This window comes from Phyllobates terribilis, unplaced genomic scaffold, assembly GCF_046119375.1.
Source record: "Phyllobates terribilis strain yellow unplaced genomic scaffold, ASM4611937v1 Scaffold_13__5_contigs__length_258822181, whole genome shotgun sequence".
In the NCBI taxonomy this organism is placed as follows: Eukaryota; Metazoa; Chordata; class Amphibia; order Anura; family Dendrobatidae; genus Phyllobates; species Phyllobates terribilis.
Genome location: NW_027362773.1, coordinates 164,381,543 through 164,401,849, shown reverse-complemented (window position 1 = coordinate 164,401,849; position 20,307 = coordinate 164,381,543). Strand labels below are relative to the sequence as shown.

Sequence of the window (20,307 nt, the reverse complement as noted above, 5' to 3'; positions counted from 1 at the left end):
GAATTTTTTTTTTTTTTTATTCTGTTCCACGTCTGGTAAAGTGATAAGGCAGATTTATTCTTTGGGTCAGTACGTTTACAGTGGTACCACATTTATATCGTTTTTCTATGTTTTGGCGCTTTTACACAATAAAAGATATTTTGTAGAAAAAAATATTTTTTTGCATCGCTTTATTCTGAAAGCTATAACTTTTTGATTTTTCGGACGATGGAGCTGTATGTCTGCTTGTTTTTTGCGGGTCAAGATGGCGTTTTCAGCGGTACCATTTTTATTTATATTTGTCTTTTTGATTGTGTGTTATTCCATTTTTTGTTTGGCAGTATGATGATAAAGCATTGTTTTTTGCTTCGTTTTTTATTTATTTTGTATACCATGTTCACTGAAGGGGTTAACTAGTGGGACAGTTTGATAGGTTAGGTCGTTCCAGATGCGGCGATACCAAATATGTATATGTGTACTTTTATTGTTTGTTTGCTTTTTTTTCATAATAATATTTATTGATGGGTACATTATATTTTTATTTTGGTGGATTATATTTTTTATTTTTTTTTAAATATTTTTACAATTTTTTTTTCACTTTCTGGGAGTTTTTACACTTTTTTACTTTGTCCCACTCTGGGAATTTCACTTTTTTTATTCTGATCGCCTGCATAGCATAGGGATGGAGCACCATCCCTGTGCCATGCAGGCAGTCAGCGCTGCACAGTGACAACATTGTTTGGTCGTGCACTGCGCATGACCAAACAATGTTCCTGCTGCCTGGTGACCTGGATGTTGTCATGACGACATCAGGTCGTCATGGCAACACCTGGGAAGCCACGGTAGACAGCGCTGGAGGACTTAAGAGGAGGTGAGTTCACCGATCACCTCCCCTTGCCACCGCAATGCTGTGATCGACTTCGATTGCAGCATTGTGGGGGTTAATGTGCCGGGAGTGGTGCGGGACTGCTCCCTCACATAATACCGGATGTCAGCTGTGACAATCAGCTGACACCCGTCGGCGATCACGCCCACATAGCCTGTGTGCGTGCACGATCGCGATGACGTACTAATACGGGTCAGGCTCTTAAAGCCCAGGGCACAGACTCGTATTACTAGGTCATGGGCTTTAAAGGGGTTAAAAATGCTTTGTAACTCTCCCATTGTTCTCAAAATTCTGCTGAAATTTATAAATGCCTTGGAACTCTCCCATTGTTCTCGGAAATCTGCTTAAGTTTAAAAATGCTTTTGAACTCTCCCATTGTTCTCAGAATGTTATTGTTTTTTTAAATAAGTCTGTAGAACTCTCCCATTGTTCTTGGAATTCTGCTGAAGCCTAAAATTGCTTTGGAACTCACCCATTGTTCTCGGAATTCTGCTGAAGTTTAAAAATGCCTTGGAACTCTCCATTTGTTCTCGAAATTCTGCTGAAGTTTATAAATGCCTTGGAACTCTCCCATTGTTCTCGGAATTGTGCTGAAGTTTAAAAATGCCTTGGAACTCTCCATTTGTTCTCGGAATTCTGCTGAAGTTTATAAATGCCTTAGAACTCTCCATTTGTTCTCATAATTCTGCTGAAGTTTATAAATGCCTTGGATTTCTCCCATTGTTCTCGGAATTCTGCTAAAGTTTAAAAATGCTTTGGAACTCTCCCATTGTTCTTGGAATTCTGCTGATGTTTAAATATGCTTTGGAACTCTCCCATTGTTCTCGGAATGTTATTGTTTTTTTAAATAAGTCTGTAGAGCTCTCCCATTGTTCTCAGAATTCTTCTGAAGTTTAGAAATGCTTTGGAACTGTCCCATTGTTCTCAGAATATTATTGTTTTTTTAAATAAGTTTGTAGAAGTCTCCCATTGTTCTCGGAATTCTGCTGAAGTTTAAAAATGCCTTGGAACTTTCCCATTGTTCTCGGAATTCTGCTGAAGTTTAAAAATGCATTGTAATTCTCCCATTGTTCTCGGAATTCTGATGAAGTTTAAAAATGCCTTGGAACTCTCCCATTGTTCTCGAAATGTTATTGGATTTTAAATTAGTCTGTAGAACTCTCCTATTGTTCTCGGAATTCTGCTGAAGTTTAATTATGCCTTGGCCTTGGAACTCTCCATTTGTTCTCGGAATTCTGCTGGAGTTAAAAAATGCCTTGGAACTCTCCCATTGTTCTCGGAATTCTGCTGAAGTTTTAAAATGCTTTGGAACTCACCCATTGTTCTCGGAGTGTTATTGTTTTTTTTAAATAAGTCTGTAGAACTCTCTCATTGTTCTCGGAAAACATCCCTAAAAGTGGTAAAGACCACACAAATTGCAGCAATTTTCATTAATCAATATAAACTTAAAGATTTACTCAAAATTAATAGCCCTGAGACTCCAACCTTTCATTTTGAATATTATCCACAAGGATCAGGTGGGATTTGTCCTGTGAAAGGAGGCAAGAGATAACACCATCAAAACAGTCATTGATAGAGTACGATCTTGTGACACCCCATCCTGCCTGCTATCCATATATGCTGAAAAAGCATTTGACAGGGTGGGTTGAGGTTTCTTAAGGGCAACATTACAAAAGATTGGACTGGGAGAAAAAATATTGCCACGATTTATGGCTCTGTATTCTTCCCCTATGACTCAAGTCAGAGTCAATGGAGGTGTCTCTAGGCCTTTTCCGATCTTCAACGGTACCCATCAGGGCTGTTCCCTCTCTCCTCTCCTCTACGTGCTGGTAGTGAAATCATTATCAAATGCCATTAGGGCAAATGCATCTATATCTGGGGTTCAGGTGGGCAGTGAGAAACATAAGATGTCCATCTTCTCAGATGATCTTCTACTATATGTCACCTCTCCTAGAGTTTCCATCCCTGTGATTCTCTCAGAATTTAAACCTTTTTCATCACTCTCCAGTTTTAAAGTGAATATCTCCAAGTCTGAGATTTTTAATCTTAATATTCCGGTGGCCGAAGCCTTACACCTCAGTTCTGTATTTCCATTTAAATGGAAAAAAATCATATCAAATATCTAGGTTTGTGTATCCCAGCAGGTACCGCCCAGATTCATTCCCTCAGTTTTCCATCCTTACTTCGGAATATGGAGGAACATTTAAAGAAATGGTCTAAGCTTTTGGTCTCATGGTTTGGATGGATAAATGTACTGAAGATGGATGTCTTACCTAGAATTGTCTACCTGTTCCATACCATCCCATATAACCTACCTAGATCAGTCTTTCAGAAACTTAAATCTATATCCCCTTAGTTTATATGGGGGATATCAAAACCCCGACTTTCATATGCAGTCTTTACTCGACCTAAAATAGAGGGGAGCATGGGTGTCCCGAACTTTGTAGCTTACCATAGGTTCTCCACCCATAGTTGCATCTTTAATATTATCATAAACCCACTAGATAAGATTTGGACAAAATTGGAGGATCACTTAAACCCTTATCCTCTTATTAGTCTGTTGTGGAGAGGTCGAACCCTCAGATCCGAGACTTTTCTTTGTCCCCTTTAAATATCACACTATTAACTATTTAGGACACTTTAGCCTTTAAATACAAAATCTCCTCAGTTCCAAGGTCACTGTCCCCACTAATACATACACCACAAGTATATGGTAGTTTTAGACACTTGGGTTAACCGGTTGCTCTGATTTCCTAGAATAGACATGTTGTTTTCTCAGGTGGCTTGAAACCAGTAACTCTTATCTCTCCCAGTTCTACTTATGGCCAGGCCTGGTTGGAGTACCGTCGCATTCATAGTTTTTTATACTCAATTTCTTGTCGTGAGAACTGGACAAGACCTTTAATCAAGTTTGAAAAAATATGTACTAAAACAGGAACTCCCGCCCACTGTATCTCTTTGCTATACGGACTGCTGAAGAGGGAGGAATCCATGGTTTCCCCAAGCCCATTCCAGCTTGCTTGGGAACGGGAGCTTGGTTGTTCTTTCTCCTCATTGGAGTGGAATAAGGCATTTATTCTCACTCATAAGTTGTCTGTTTCCTGTCATATCCAAGAAACAAACTACAAGATCGTCTCCAGGTGGTATAGAACTCCAGAGCGAATACACCGCATCTATCCAAATGTTGGAGATGTGAATCTGCCATCGGTACCACGATTCACATTTGATGGTCTTGTCCCCGAATCTCCAGTATCTGGGTAGGAATATTTGATCTCTTTAACAAGTTATTTGATACTAATCTGCAAAATTTTACTGAAGCGGCTTTTCTTTCCTTTGTCTATCTCCAACAATAAAAAACCTATTTTTAGACCATTTTTAGCAACAATGAGACAGGTCATTCCCAGACACTGGAAATCAACCATCATTCCATCTATGGTGCTATGGGTGGAAGCTTTGGATAACCTGATCCGCATGGAGGAGCTTGTGATTTCAGATAACTGGTTGCAGGCAAGTTCACGAAGTTACGAATATATGAGATCTTGGTTATCGTGGACTTCTTTCAGAGATTCACCTGAATTTAAAATATGGGTTTCTTCCCCATTTTAATGGGAGACATAAGTTGAAAAAAGAAATGATGACGAATGACTAGCCAGTTCTGTGGAACACCTGGTAACCCTTTCACTTTCCACTCTCTTTCCTGTATTTGTTCCCCTTCTTTCCTCATGTATACTGTCTCTCGTGAATTAAGATTTTAAGTTTCCTTTATGTTCTGAATAACTGCTATTGTCAATTAATGCTTCTTAACTATATGAGATCAATATGCTTAGACCTTATATTCTATATGTCATATTGTAGACATGTTCTCTCCTATGATCTGTTTAGCAGTATATTTTATTTTTGTTTATTACTTGATACATTTAGTTTGCAATAACAATAATAAAAATTATTGAAACATAAAGTACTCGCCATAGCTTCTGATATTTCAGGAGTATATCTGCCCAGTTAATTTTAGGTAAGGTCTCGTACTGTCCAGAACAACGTGTACTATTCTTTTGCTGTCCAGCCCACACTTACTACTTGCATATCAAGTGGTCCCTCCCTATCTCACTAATTACAGGAAATCTGTCACTTGCACTAGCACTAAGCCCCTCTCACTCTGAGCTCTTCCCAAACATTTAACTACCTCTGACCCTGCTGTCTGTTGCTGGGCAGACCTTCCTCAAAAATCACTACCTATCTTACAGTATGTCCTACATCCTAACCTATGTTACCTTAAACTGTACACTACTCACGCTAGTCATTACATTTACAGTAATTATACATTAGCAACATTACCTAAAACACGATGTATTCTATATGACGCGCCCCCTGGGCCGTGGGGTACTCGGTAGCCGGGCCGGTCGATGCTGGGGGATGTCACGGTGGCAGTGACCCAGTCCGTGACCCAGGGTGGTCAATTAAAGGGAAAGTAAAAGGGGAATTACGTTTTTATAGATAATGTTCGTGACACCACCTGTGGTATGCGGCTACATGGAGCAGCCGCTGCGGTGCAGATCCTCTGGAGCTGATGGTGACACAGCAGAGTTGGTTCAGCTCTCCACAGGCAGAGCTTAGCTCCAGGGCAGGAAATAGTGATGTTATGAGGTAGATGTTGTTGGTGCTGTGCAGTGCTGGTGATGGCGCAGCAATAATTCTAGGACACAGTGGGGTGCAGTCGTCAAGGTTAACTCACAGTTGTTCAGACTTCAGGTTACCAACGCCAGTGTGTAACCTCCCACGTCGTCCTGCGTTCACCAAAGGAAGGGGTTCAGCAATCTTTCAGGTATTTAAGGAGTACTTAACGGGACCTCGTTTTATGTGCCTTCCTCAGTCGTCTTCCTGCGCTGGCTCTCACCCTCCTGCCCTGGCTCTCACCCTCCTGCCCTACGCCTCACAATCAGTGTCCCAAGCCGGTAGCCTTGGATCTTGGCGGGCGACGTGCAGTCCCCTGAATCCTATGCGGCCACCATTTTGGTGATATAATTGTGGTAGTGTGCAGCTGCACCCTGAAAGTACAGTAGCCTAGCCTCCAGTTTCTAGCTGAGCCTGGTTGTTCTCCACTAGTTAGGGGCCGGTCCCCTTTGTGGCCTGATCCCTCCATGTCTGTGTAGATTCAGGCGCACGGGTTGCTTCCTGCAGTTCCCGTGCCCCTGGGATCCTCTCTGTTCCTCTGGAGCCTTCCCTCTGCTCCCATCCTCTCTCAGTCTGTCCTCCTGGGCCTCTCAGTCTAGGCCCTTCTCCTCTCTCCTCTCCTCCTGAGCAGAGCTGCTACAGAGCTCCTGCTCCCTACACTCTCTCCACAGACTGAACTGTCTCCCTCAAGATGGTTCCATTTTTATACTCCTCTGAAGGTGCTCCCCTGTGCTACTTCCTCCACCCACACCCACTACATGGTTTCCCCTCGCTCGGTTCCCACCACTTCCAACCAGGGACAGGGCTCAGCAGTGGATTCATGCATCTTGCCCCGCCTGCTGGTCTGGAATGCAGTGTTGGATGCAGGTGGGTGGGTCCCAGGCAGTACTCCCTCCTTATCTGAGAGTGGGGTACCACACCTCTGGGTGAGATGCAGTACCTCCATGGCGACTGAACCTGCAGGGGCACCATATATACTTATCAATAGAGGTGACATGGATGCTCCATTTTTGAATGAGTTTAGTGAGGAAGAAGGAGCCAATGCTAAAGCTTGAGTGGCCTATAGGGCTTTGACCAGTTCATTTACATCTTGCATATCAAAAATCTTCCACCTCTCAATTCGAACTTTTACTTGCAATACCAGATCTGACCTTGAGGAGTGCTAGTGATGACCACCATTATTTCACACAGCACACAATGCTCTTGCATTAAGGCTGCACAGACCTTGTACATTGTCTATTTTATTATTATCATGGATTTAAAAAAAAAATAAAGAACTGAAAAAATGTATTTGAGAGTTTTCTCTCCAGACATTACATATAATAAGAATAATCCCAACAGTGAGCAAACAACGGTCTAAAATCAGGTCTCTGAGCTCTATATAAGACGTATGACTATTCCAGCTCCTTACACTGACAGACACCGCGGATTCTCCAGAGCCGCTGATTCTTCTCTACTGACAGAATCTCCACATTTACAAGAATCTTCTCTTTCCCTGGAAATGCTCTTACTCGTGTTGTTGCTGCTGCAGCTGTTGTTATTGTTGTATTTGACACCTTGTGGTTCTGGAATCAATGACCCGTCCTCGGCTTGTAAGCTGCACATTGTCCCAACCTATGAGGATTATGAATATGTGCAGGATGGAGACATCATCATCGGAGGAATGTTCTCTGTTCACTGCTTGACGGAACAAAAATCAACACCAGAAAACCCATTTATCAGCTCCATGTTTTGCACCAAGTAAGTAAAACTATCCAATTATGATCCCTACAGCATAGAGTTACTGCCCCTGAGCTCCTGATAGGAATTGTGAAGAGAATCGGGAGATGTCTAATAGTTCTTACAGACATCTGAACAGTTGCAGATAATAGTGCATGTAGCCGTCTTCTTCATCAGGAGGCACAGATGCTTGGTGGTTACAGACATACAGGAAGGCAAAGTGGGCTTGATGGTTACATAACAGTCCTAAAGGCTCAGAACTGGAATATTGCTTAGAGGGAATATGTCAGCTGATACATGTTGCCCAAACCATGTGCAGCATGTGTCAGATGCTGGCGGTCGTATCCCAGGCATGTATGTTTGTCTCTGAAACGCTGCAGTGTTTCAGAGAAAAACATACTCTTTATATGTGCCGCGGACTGAGTCGCGCTATTGACTAGTCGTACAGAGAAGTTCCTGGCGACTTCTCACCGCCCCCTGACAGTGACTGACGAGCCTCTGCCTACATGCGGGTATAAGCAGAGAATTGCCAGTAATTGTCAGCGAGCAGGGAGAAGCCGCCGGGGACCTGCCCGTAGGACTAGTCAATAGCGCGGCTCGGTCACCGGCAGCTATTGAGAGTATGTTATTCTCTAAAACATCCGCAGCGTTTCAGAGACAAACATGCATGGCTGGGATGTGACTGCCGAGGGCTGACACATGCTGCACACGGTAACCTGTAATGAAGACTTTTCCTGCATTTTTCATATTGATTTGGACACAGGATGTAATGGTGGTTGCTGAGCAAAATAAAACATTTTATTTTTTTATTTCGCCTCTCGATGAGGCACCTAATGAGTTAACTTTTACTATCAGACAGCAGCTCCTCCAGGAAGGAGTATACGCCCAGTGATAACACCCACTTGGACGTCACTCAAGTTAACACATTAGGTGCCAAATGCTATGAATGATAATCTCTCTGTAACAGAGAAGCGATCTTAGAAAATAATACAAACGTTTTGTTCTGCTCTGCAGCCATTATTACATCGTGTGTCCAGCCCAACATGGAAAAATTGATGAAGGGTCCTCTAACTTAACTTGTGGTTCTCTTCTTGAGCAGATGGGGAAGAATGTGATACTCCCCTGGTTTACCAGGTGTCAGATTGTACCCAACTGTCACATCTGTCATGAACCTGCTCCAACGACTCCTACTTATATCACCAGCTGCCGCAGTGTTCAGTCTATAGGCAGAAACATCAAGATCAGAAGCTCTGGGCAGTGAAGGCTCTCTCCAACTATAGAGGCTAGTGTGGCTGGGAGCTGTAGTGCTGCCCAGTCTGGTACTATGTCTGTATGTGCTGACCAGTAGAAGTAATCAGCTCCCTGCTGTGGCCAATTGGACAACACAACATGCTAGTTAACTCCCAGCATAGTGCTGCGACTTGTCAGTTATAATTTATTCTTGCTCTGGTTCACTCCCTTTTCTCAACTCTTGTTCAGCCTGTTTTATTCCCATTTTTTACCTTGGCCTGAAATCAGAGTATCTTACTGCATGGCAATTCTGTTTCTCACCTTGATCTCCAGATATTGGCAATGTTTCTTGACCCTTTTTTGCCAGTTCACTCCACCGGCCAGCAAGTATTCTGTGGATCCAACGTAAGGTTGCCTATGTAAGTCCAAATCCCTGTACAGAGTTTAAAGGATGAAAGCCAGAAGATCCACTTGGACTTAACAAAAATTAACTCGTTAGGTGTCAAATTTTTTGACTGCTAATATCTTCAGAACAGAAAGGTGACGTTAAAAAAAATGTGTTCAGCTCTGCAGACATTATTACCTCGTGTCTCCAGTTCAACATGAAAAATATGGTGAAGGGTCCTCTTTAAATTATTAATTACTTGGAGTAGCAAAACTGTTGAAGGCCATAGCTATAAGGAGGATGAAGGTAGTAGTCACACTCAGGGCATGGTGACTGCAGAGCCCAATATTCCCTCTGCCGGAGCCAAACACATCATTATTGGAAGTGGCAGGTGGTAGTTGGGGGCGCTGATAACAATTTTGCATTGAAGGTTTCAGAAAAAGTTGTACTTTAAAATAACAAAACTACATCAACTGCAAAAGTATAATCCACTTTTAACATAGTAATAAAGACATCAATTACATCTAGTCTATTCTCGTCACAGGCCGCTGCATCAGTTCTACAGGAATCTCCAAATTTTTCTTTATAGCATCAATTATCTGAACAATAATCCAACATTTTTACCAAACATGACTTTGGGATATTACTTGTTTGATTCATGTTCAAATCCTCGAAAGGCAATTAAAAATGTGTTACAGCTGTTATCGGGACCTGGGGTGACCGTCCCTAATTATTCCTGCCGAAAGAACTGGAGATTGGCTGGGTTTATTGGGGATCAGAGTTCTATCACAACTTTACCTATAGCCCGACTACTGGCGGCGTATATGTATCCGGTGGTGAGTAACGACCCCTAAGCTTACATGTAACACCGATCGTTTCACAGGGAGCAGCTGCACAAATGTCCATGACTGACACTCTTCTGTTAATGGGCAGGTTTAGGTATCTGGAGGTGAATATGGTAATGATATGTAACCTGCTTATATTGGTGTCCCAGCAGTCAGACCCCCAGCTATCAGCTAGCCATCCCCTATCCTATCAATAGAAAATATCGTTATTTTTGGGTATAATCCTTTAATGTTCATGATTTCAACTTCAAGCAAGAAGACAAATATCGCTCGAACCCAGTTCCAGTTTCCACAAGAGAATCGGTTATCATCTGACATTATTAATTACGGAGTATTTTAAATTAAAACAGTCCTCCAACAACTGGGGCAAAACGTTACATTTCAATTTGTGCTTCAGGTTAATATAGAAATTGTATCTCATAAGTATAAATGTCACTTTGTAACTCATTATTATTCATTTGAACTTACAATCTGCTGGAAAACAGGGAAAAAAAGTCCAAGGAAGTTGAAATGGTGAAAAAAACCCTCACTTCAGCTATTGTTTTCTGAGGTGTTATTTTTGGTGTATTCATTGTGCAGTAAAAATGAAAAGACCTGGCAGCACAATCTCCCAGACCAGTGAGACTATGGAGATACTAAACATGTAGGTTTATTTTTGTTTGTTTGTTTTAAATGCTAAAAAAAATCTAAAAATTAAAAAAAAGTGGTTTATGTCACCATTTTTTAAGACTTGTAACTTTTACTATTTTCCGTCTTTTGAGTGTGATGAGCTGACGTTTTGATTGATAACATTTCGGGTGCATACTGTTCTACATTTTGATCATTTTCAATTTTTTAAGGCAGATGTAGCGACCGGTGACCAAAATAAACACAATTCTAGGGTTTAAATTTTTTGAAAATAGAAAAGGAAGGCGATTCAATTATTTATATATTTTGTTGTTTTCTTTATTTTTGTTTTGTTTTCAAAACTTTTTTTAATTTCTTTTAATTTTAACCTCCATAGGGGTCTTGAACCTGCGATAGTTTTATCACTGCATACTGTATATATTGTAATGCAGCGGCTTGCGGCATTACTGTAATGGTCCAGGATGTGTTCTGGCTGACCATGTACCTCTCCCTCAGGTGACTGATCACATGACTGTGACATCAGCACAGGTCCTGTGTGCACTGGAGGTTATATAAGTCTTGGTGCTTTTGAAACAGTGTGAAAGGCGTGAGGCCTGTTCCCCATGTGTGGGACACCGTGAGAGTGTGAAGCCTGGTGAAGCCTGAAAGGCAGAGGCTGGATCCCCGTGTGTAGGGGATGCCAGTAGCCTTGGACGGCAAGAGTCCTGAAAGGAAGAGGCTGGATCCTTGTGTGTAAAAGATGCCAGTAGCCTTGGAAGTTACGAGGACTGGAGACCCCCATCTGGGAAGCCGTAAAGTCACAGCTGTGGCAGAACAAATCTGATGAAAACCGCTAGACTCGGCAAAAGGTAAAAGCGGTGCGTTATATGGACATTGATATAGTTACTGGAGAACGTGTCCTCAGACCAGCGGAGGCTGGAGTCTGAATGGCAGAAAATATACTAGGTTGTGAGGAACTTACAGCGAGAACTGGAGGGAAGCAGCGAGGAAGTTAACCAATGGAAGGAAATGTTCCAGGAAATTAAGGAGGACCGCCGCAAAACCAAGGAGGAGGTTTTTCAATTGGAGATTGACAAAGCGGAGTGTGAAGATGAGTTGTGCGAGGTGTAAGATCATTTCACCCTGGTATAATTAGAGCTGTACCAAGTGAAGAAAGAGCTGTGTGAATCCAAGAAGGTGCATGGTGAACTCAGTGGGGAACTGCAACAAATTATGAGAGACTATGAAGATCTCCTCAAGGTTAAGGGAAAACTAGAGGATGATAAGGCGGATTCAGACCACATGCACCAAGTGGTTGAGACCACTCTGCAGGACACCCGTGATGAAAATGATGATCTCCGCAGAAAGACCCTAGGTCTGGAAGCTCAGGTGAAGGAGATGCAGACGTTCTGTGATAATCTCCAGAGGGCAGAGACGTGCCTTAAGGAAAGAATCAGCAAGATAGGAGCTGAGCGGAAAAAGATGGAGGAGTCTATCAGAGAAGCCACAGACCAGGGCCAGGAGTTGGCCACTGCAGATGGGAGGTATGAAGCAAATACCTCCTCGAATAATGCGAGCTTGGATGATTCGGTGAATGTAAGAGCCGAGATCAAGGAGCTCAAGGAGATGCTACAAGCCCATTTGAAGCAAGAGAAGCTTGAGAGACTGTCTGTTGAGAGCCGAGTGGGTGCATTGGAGACAGAGAGGTCTGAGAGAACTCTACTGTTAAGGGAGCAGTTGAAGAAGGAAGAGCTTCAGAGATGGGCTGTTGAGAGGCGAGTAGCTGAGCTAGAGGAAGAAGTTTTCAAGCTCAAAGGTCGCCTGGCAAAGTATCACTCAGTGAACGAGGCCTCCTTGGAGAAGGAAAAGAGAAAAAAACTTGCACTTACTCCTTCTACCATGAGAAGGTGGACCTGAGAAGAGCTAAGCGAGTGTTAACAGAAGATAAGTATGAGATGGAAGTGGTCAAGATGGAAATTCTTGAATTTGTAGCTGTCAGTCAGCTCAGGGGAAGCATACAGGGTGAAGAAGCTGAAAGTCAGTTCCCCCTGACACCTGAGCCAGATGTTTGTTTGGAGAACACTGGTGAGACAGAAACCTCTTGGTACAAGTGCCTCATAGATGTACCCGAGGATTTGAGAGAAGAATGCACCAGTGAGTCCGTGCATGAAGAGTTTAAGAAGGCCGTTGGAACCTGTAAGGTGTACTCGACCTCAGAAGCTAAACAGCTGGTGGTCCTGTCCACGACCGAAGTCACAGTGAAGAGGGTGGCGATCATAAATGACATGCACTGGCAATGTATTCGCACGAAGCGGTTTCTCCGGTTGAAGACGGAACAAGCCGTTAGACAACTTGAGCTTATGAAAAAAACTTAGTCTGCGGGAAGAGGTCATCCGCGTGCCTCATGTTCTGGTGAGAAAGCTCATTGGGAGAAATGGCCAAGCCATGCAAATGATGGTAAAGAAGTCTGGCGTGGTGAAAGTAAGCAGATGAAGACGGCATGGTGTCTTTCTCCGCTGTAGGAAAGGAAGAAAATCTTGCATATATACGCATGCTGATGGAATACTGAGTGACCTACCTGCGAGAAGTAGAACAGTTGAATCTCGCCAGACTGCGAATGGAAAGGCAGCATCGCCTGAGCAGCAGAAGGTGGCAGCCGTCTAGAAATTGTGAGACCAGACAGAGAAAGGGCCCCCTAAATAACAGAATAGCTACAGCTGAAGTTAGGGACCTTTCAAGATGTCCTGAGAGTAGTGGGCATGGGTTTAGAGGTAGTGAGACCTCCAGTAACTCAGGTTTGAGAGGCCCATACAAATAACCCAATAGAGTAAGGGACAGTACAGAGTCTAACCGGACCTTAGATACAAGAGCATGTGAGTCACACTGCTGTATTGACCGCTGGGAGTGGGGGAGGTCTGACAAGGTTACGTCTGACCGCTGGGAGCGGGGGAGGTCTGACAAGGTTACGACCCGGAAATGTGACTTGACGAAGTCAGTGACAATGACAGATGGTAGGTCCCTAAGGAATGGGCTAATGTCGATGACTAATGTTCCAGGGGCTGAGCAGCGCAATTGTCAAGTACATGGTCTCGGTGAGAACTGTGGGTTATAATGTGATTGTGTTTATTATGTGTTCAACCCCACAAGTTTGAACAGAGGGGGGGATATGTAATGCAGCGGCTTGCGGCATTACTGTAATGGTCCAGGGTGTGTTCTGGTTGACCATGTACCTCTCCCTCACGTGACTGATCACATGACTGTGACATCAGCACAGGTCCTGTGCACACAGAAGGACTGGTCACATGACTGTGACATCAGCACAGGTCCTGTGTGCAGTGGAGGATATATAAATCTTGGTGCTTTTGAAACAGTGTGAAAGGCATGAGGCCTGTTCCCCGTGTGTGGGACACCGTGTGAGTGTGAAGCCTTGTGAAGCCTGAAAGGCAGAGGCTGGATCCCCGTGTGTGAGGGATCCCAGTAGCCTTGGACGGCAAGAGTCCTGAAAGGAAGAGGCTGGATCATTGTGTGTAAGAGATGCCAGTAGCCTTGGAGGGCAAGAGGCTTGGAAGACAAGAGTCCTGAAAGGCAGAGGCTGGATCCCTGTGTGTGTAAGAGATGCCAGTAGCCTTGAAAGTTACGAGGGCTGGAGACCCCCATCTGGAAAGCCGTAAAGCCACAGCTGTGGCAGAACAAATCTGATGGAAACCGATAGACCCGGCAAAAGGTAAAAGCAGTGCGTTATATGGATATTGATATTGTTACTTTGCTGAAGGCTGTAACTGGAGCTGAGTGGGCCTGTCTGTGACTTGAAAGGCTCTTGGATGTTATGTGTAGAGATGAGCGGTGTTCGACTAGAACTGTTCGCCAATCTCAAATTCGAGCTGTTTTGGGCGGTGTTCGAGTTGTTCGACGAACCCGAACGATTTGCAAAAAATTCGGCTGTTCGAGGTTATGTTCGATAACTGTTCGTGCACCAAAAGCGTGTCCTGCATGTCTGGCGCTATTTAGAGCACCAATCATGCAGGGATTGTCTGCCACTCACTGTAATGCCACAGCCATGGTGGTTGTGGCATTACAGTGATTGCCCAAATCGATGGGAACAGTGCTCACAGTGAAACATGGAAATCCGGCAATTCAGCAGCGGCATACACCGGTACCCGACAATTTAGAACCGAAAGAATAGAGCTTCACACATAGATTAGATAGATAGAAACATGTCAGCCACATATATACGAAGTACAGTGAAAGTGCTGCTTACTGTACTTGTCATTTAGCGTAAAGGATTTATCAAAAAATATAATAGTGTTTTCATGCACTGTCTCTTTAAAAAAGCCGGCCGGCAATTCAGCAGCGGTACCCGACAATTTAGAACAGACAGAATAGAGCTTCACACATAGATTAGATAGATAGAAACATGTCAGTCACATATATATGAAGTACAGTGATAGTGTTGGTTGCTGTACTTGTCATTTAGTATTAAAATAAAGGATTTATTATTAAAAAAATTGGCGTGGGGTTCCCCTTAATTTTAGGCTCTAGCGGAGGTTAAGCAGACAGCTGGGGCAGATGTTTGAAGCCTGGGAAGGGGGTAATACCCACGGAGCTTCCCAGGCTACTAATATCAGCCCCCAGCTGAATACATAGCCTTTACTAGCTATTAAAATGGGGGACCCCCCAAAAAAAATGACGTGGGGTCCCCCCTAATTTAATAGCTAGCAAAGGCTAGGCAGACAGCTGGGGGCTGATATTAATAGCCCAGGAAGGGAGCCATGAATATTGGCCCCCTCCCAGGCTAGAAACACCAGCCGTCAGCCACCCCAGAAATGGCGCATTCATAGGATGCGCCAATTCTGGCACTTAGCCTCGCTCTTCCACGCTGCCCTGGTGCGGTGGCAGGGGGTAATAGGGTTGGGGTTGATGTCAGCTTATAATGCCAGCTGACATCAAGCCCAGGTTAGTAATGGAGAGGCGTCTATAAGACACCCCCATTACTAACCCCATAGTCAAAGTTAAAAAAAACACAAACACCCAGAATAAAGTCCTTTAATTGAAATAAAGACACAATCCTTTATTGTTCTAAATTAAACCATACTTACCATCACGCCCATTCCAGCTGAAGCCAACGATCTCCTGCAATAAAAGAAAAATAATAAAGCAACCTCATCCTTACCTTTCCATGGTTCCCACGACAGCTTCCACTCTGCTACATCGAGATGACAGGCTGGACCGCAGCAGAACGCTGCCATCCAGCCTGTCATCCCGCAGACACTGAGAAGCGCAGGCTTGCTTGCGCTGCTCAGCGTCTCTCTGTGACGACATCCAGATGAGCCGAGTTCATGTCCAATGAACTCGGCTCACCTCATGCACGTCACTGACAGCGTGGGAAAATTCTCAGCGCTTCAGCGTGAGAATTCTCCCACGCTGAAGCGCTGAGTGCAGGAGAATTCTCCCACGCTGTCAGTGACGTGCATAAGGTGAGCTCATGTCCAATGAACTCAGCTCACCTCCTGCACGTCACTGACAGCGTGGGAGAATTCTCCTGCACTCAGCGCTTCAGCGTGAGAATTCTCCCACGCTGAAGCGCTGAGTGCAGGAGAATTTTCCCACGCTGTCAGTGACGTGCATGAGGTGAGCCGAGTTCATTGGACATTAACTCGGCTCATCTGGATGCCCTCACAGAGAGACGCTGTGGAGCGCAAGCAAGCCTGCGCTTCTCAGTGTCTGCGTGATGACAGGCTGGATGGCAGCGTTCTGCTGCGGTCCAGCCTGTCATCTCGATGTAGCAGAGCTGAAGCTGTCATGGGAACCATGGAAAGGTAAGGATGATGTTGCTTTATTATTTTTCTTTTATTTCAGCAGATCGTTGGCTTCAGCTGGAATGGGCGTGATGGTAAGTATGGTTTAATTTAGAACAATAAAGAATTGTGTGTTTATTTCAATTAAAGGACTTTATTCTGGGTGTTGTGTTTTTTTTAAATACTTTACTAGAAATTCATGGAGGTCATGTCTAATATTTTCGTGACCCCATGAATTTCGGGCTTAGGGCCAGCTGATAATGCCAAGCTGGCCCTAACCCCTTTATTACCCAGTGAGCCACCGCATCAGGGCCCTGGATGAGTTGGGTACAGCGCCAGAAGATGGCGCTTCTATGAACGCGCCATTTTCCGGGGTGGCTGCGGACTGCAATTTGCAGCGGGGGTGGCCCAGAAAGCTTGGGCCTCCCTGCACTGCGGATTCCAGCCCCCAGCTGCCTAGTTGTACCTGGCTGGACACAAAAACAGGGCGAAGCCCCACGTCAATTTTCTTTAAATTATTTCATGAAATAATTAAGAAAAAAAGGGCTTCCCTATATTGTTGTGTCCGGCCAGGTACAAATAGGCAGCTGGTGGTTGGGGGCAGCCCGTTCCTGCCTGCTGCACCTGACTGGACACAAATATAGTGCGAAGCCCCACGTCAATTTTTTTTTTAATTATTTCATGAATTTCCTGAAATAATTTAAAAAAATTGAAGTGGGGCTTCGCACTATATTTGTGTCCAGCCAGGTACAGCAGGCAGGAACGGGCTGCCCCCAACCACCAGCTGCCTATTTGTACCTGGCCGGACACAACAATATAGGGAAGGCCTTTTTTTCTTAATTATTTCATGAATTTCATGAAATAATTAAAAAAAATTGAAGTGGGGCTTCGCACTATATTTGTGTCCAGCCAGGTACAGCAGGCAGGAACGGGCTGCCCCCAACCACCAGCTGCCTATTTGTACCTGGCCGGACACAACAATATAGGGAAGGCCTTTTTTTCTTAATTATTTCATGAATGTCATGAAATAATTAAAAAAAAAATACGTGGGGCTTCGCCCTATTTTTGTGTCCAGCCAGGTACAACTAGGCAGCTGGGGGCTGGAATCCGCAGCGCAGGGAGGCCCAAGCTTTCTGGGCCCCCCCCCCGCTGCAAATTGCAGTCCGCAGCCACCCCGGAAAATGGCGCGTTCATAGAAGCGCCATCTTCTGGCGCTGTACCCAACTCATCCAGGGCCCTGGTGCGGTGGCTCACTGGGTAATAAAGGGGTTAGGGCCAGCTTGGTATTATCAGCTGGCCCCAAGCCCAAAATTCATGGGGTCACGCCAGTATTAGACATGACCGCCATGAATTTCTAGTAAAGTATTTAAAAAAAACACAACACCCAGAATAAAGTCCATTAATTGAAATAAAGACACAATTCTTTATTGTTCTAAATTAAACCATACTTACCATCACGCCCATTCCAGCTGAAGCCAATGATCTCCTGCAATAAAAGAAAAATAATAAACCAACCTCATCCTTACCTTTCCATGGTTCCCACGACAGCTTCAGCTCTGCTACATCGAGATGAATGGCTGGACCGCAGCAGAACGCTGCCATCCAGTCTGTCATCCCGCAGACACTGAGAAGCGCAGGCATGCTTGCGCTCCTCACTGTCTTGCTGTGACGGCATCCAGATGAGCCGAGGTCATGTCCAATGAACTCGGCTCACCTCATGCACGTCACTGACAGCGTGGGAAAATTCTCACGCTGAAGTGCTGAGTGCAGGAGATTTCTCCCACGCTGTCAGTGATGTGCATGAGGTGAGCTCATGTCCAATGAACTCAGCTCACCTCCTGCACGTCACTGACAGCGTGGGAAAATTCTCCTGCACTCAGCGCTTCAGCGTGAGAATTTTCCCACACTGTCAGTGACGTGCATGAGGTGAGCCGAGTTCATTGGACATGAACTCGGCTCATCTGGATGTCGTCACAGAGAGACGCTGAGCAGCGCAAGCAAGCCTGCGCTTCTCAGTGTCTGCGGGATGACAGGCTGGATGGCAGCGTTCTGCTGCGGTCCAGCCTGTCATCTCGATGTAGCAGAGCTGAAGCTGTCGTGGGAACCATGGAAAGGTAAGGATGAGGTTGCTTTATTATTTTTCTTTTATTGCAGGAGATCGTTGGCTTCAGCTGGAATGGGCGTGATGGTAAGTATGGTTTAATTTAGAACAATAAAGGATTGTGTCTTTATTTCAATTAAAGGACTTTATTCTGGGTGTTTGTGTTTTTTTTAACTTTGACTATGGGGTTAGTAATGGGGGTGTCTTATAGACGCCTCTCCATTACTAACCTGGGCTTGATGTCAGCTGGCATTATAAGCTGACATCAACCCCAGCCCTATTACCCCACTGCCACCGCTACAGGGCAGTGGGAAGAGCGAGGCTAAGTGCCAGAATTGGTGCATCCTGTGGATGCACCATTTCTGGGGCGGCTGACGGCTGGTGTTTATAGCCTGGGAGGGGGCCAATATTCATGGCACCCTTCCTGAGCTATTAATATCAGCCCCCAGCTGTCTGCCTAGCCTTTGCTAGCTATTAAAATAGGGGGGACCCCACGTCATTTTTTTGGGGGGGGTCCCCCATTTTAATAGCTAGTAAAGGCTGTGTATTCAGCTGGGGGCTGATATTAGTAGCCTGGGAAGCTCCGTGGGTATTACCCCCTTCCGAGGCTTCAAACATCTGCCCCAGCCGTCTGCTTAACCTCCGCTAGAGCCTAAAATTATGGGGGATCCCACGCCAATTTTTATTTTAATAAATCCTTTATTTTAACACTAAATGACAAGTACAGTAACCAACACTGTCACTGTACTTATTATAAATGTGACTGACATGTTTCTATCTATCTAATCTATGTGTGAAGCTATATTCTGTCTGTTATAAATTGTCGGGTACCGCTGCTGAATTGCCGGCCGGCTTTTTTAAAGAGACAGTGCATGAAAACACTAATATTTTTTTAAATAAATCCTTTACACTAAATGACAAGTACAGTAAGCAACACTGTCACTGTACTTATTATATATGTGACTGACATGTTTCTATCTATCTAATCTATGTGTGAAGCTCTATTCTTTCTGTTCTAAATTGTCGGGTACAGATGCTGAATTGCCGGCCGGCTTTTTTAAAGAGACGGTGCATGAAAACACTAATATTTTTTTTAATAAATCCTTTACACTAAATGACAAGTGCAGTAACCAACACTGTCACTGTGCTTCTTATATGTGTGACTGACATGTTTCTATCTATCTAATCTATGTGTGATGCTCTATTCCTTCTTGTCTAAATTGTCGGGTACCTGTGTATGCCGCTGCTGAATTTGCCGGCCGGCTTTTTTAAAGAGAGTGTCTTCTGAGCAGTTTGTCAGCTTTTGGACACCTTTGCAGGTGTTTTCTATGTGTTTCTATGTGTTTTTGTTTGCCTGCCATTGGTTTTAACGGTGTTCGACGGTGTTCTAAGGTGTTCGACGAACAGTTCGACGAACAGTTCCTCGAACATCCCGGTGTTCGACGAACCGAACCGAACCCGAACACTACGGGGGTGGCTCAACACTAGTTATGTGTGCAAACATGCCGGTGAGCCACTGAGACGGACTATGTTATAAGCAGTTATGAAGTGTAATAAACTGCTGGATTTCATGTTACTTGAAAACGTCGAATGTGTGCTTTAATTGACCCAGTGAAGTGAGTGTCCCCCAGCATGATGACTAGCGCTGCCTTACAATATACAGTGAAAATGAAACAGGTATAGGACTCTGATGGCAGCCATGGGGGCTTCAGTAGGCCATGTCAGCCAACACATGCCATGATTGCATCATGGGGGGCTGAGGGGAGCTGGAGCACTAGCAGACTGACAATGGCTCTACTTAAATGCTGCTATCAATGATTGACAGTGGCATTTAAATTGTTAAACAGCAGCCATTGACAGTCGCTGCAGTTATGGGAAGATGTTGGTTGTGTAACACAGCCGGCACTCCTGGGTATTGTGCAGGATCAGCTCCTGAGCTCACATCATATACCGGCACCTGAAATGTGACGTATTATTGCGTCACACATTGGAAAGAGGTAAAATGCTGAAACTCATTAAAATGATTTAGATTAACAAAATTTTTTTGATTTTTTTTCAGGCACATAACTTAAAGCTCATTGTAAAATTTC

General features: G+C 44.3%; 1 protein-coding gene across 1 annotated transcript in view; it reads left to right on the top strand.

The window, feature by feature from the left end:
- Positions 1-8,827: 8,827 nt before the first annotated feature.
- The window catches only part of LOC141173634 (vomeronasal type-2 receptor 26-like), a 615,830-nt gene continuing 604,350 nt past the window's right edge, over positions 8,828-20,307 (top strand). Inside the window, exons 1-2 of the mRNA XM_073657934.1 lie at positions 8,828-8,904; positions 9,415-9,706. Coding sequence (XP_073514035.1) covers positions 8,828-8,904; positions 9,415-9,706 — 369 coding nt within the window. The remainder of the gene's footprint in view (positions 8,905-9,414; positions 9,707-20,307) is intronic.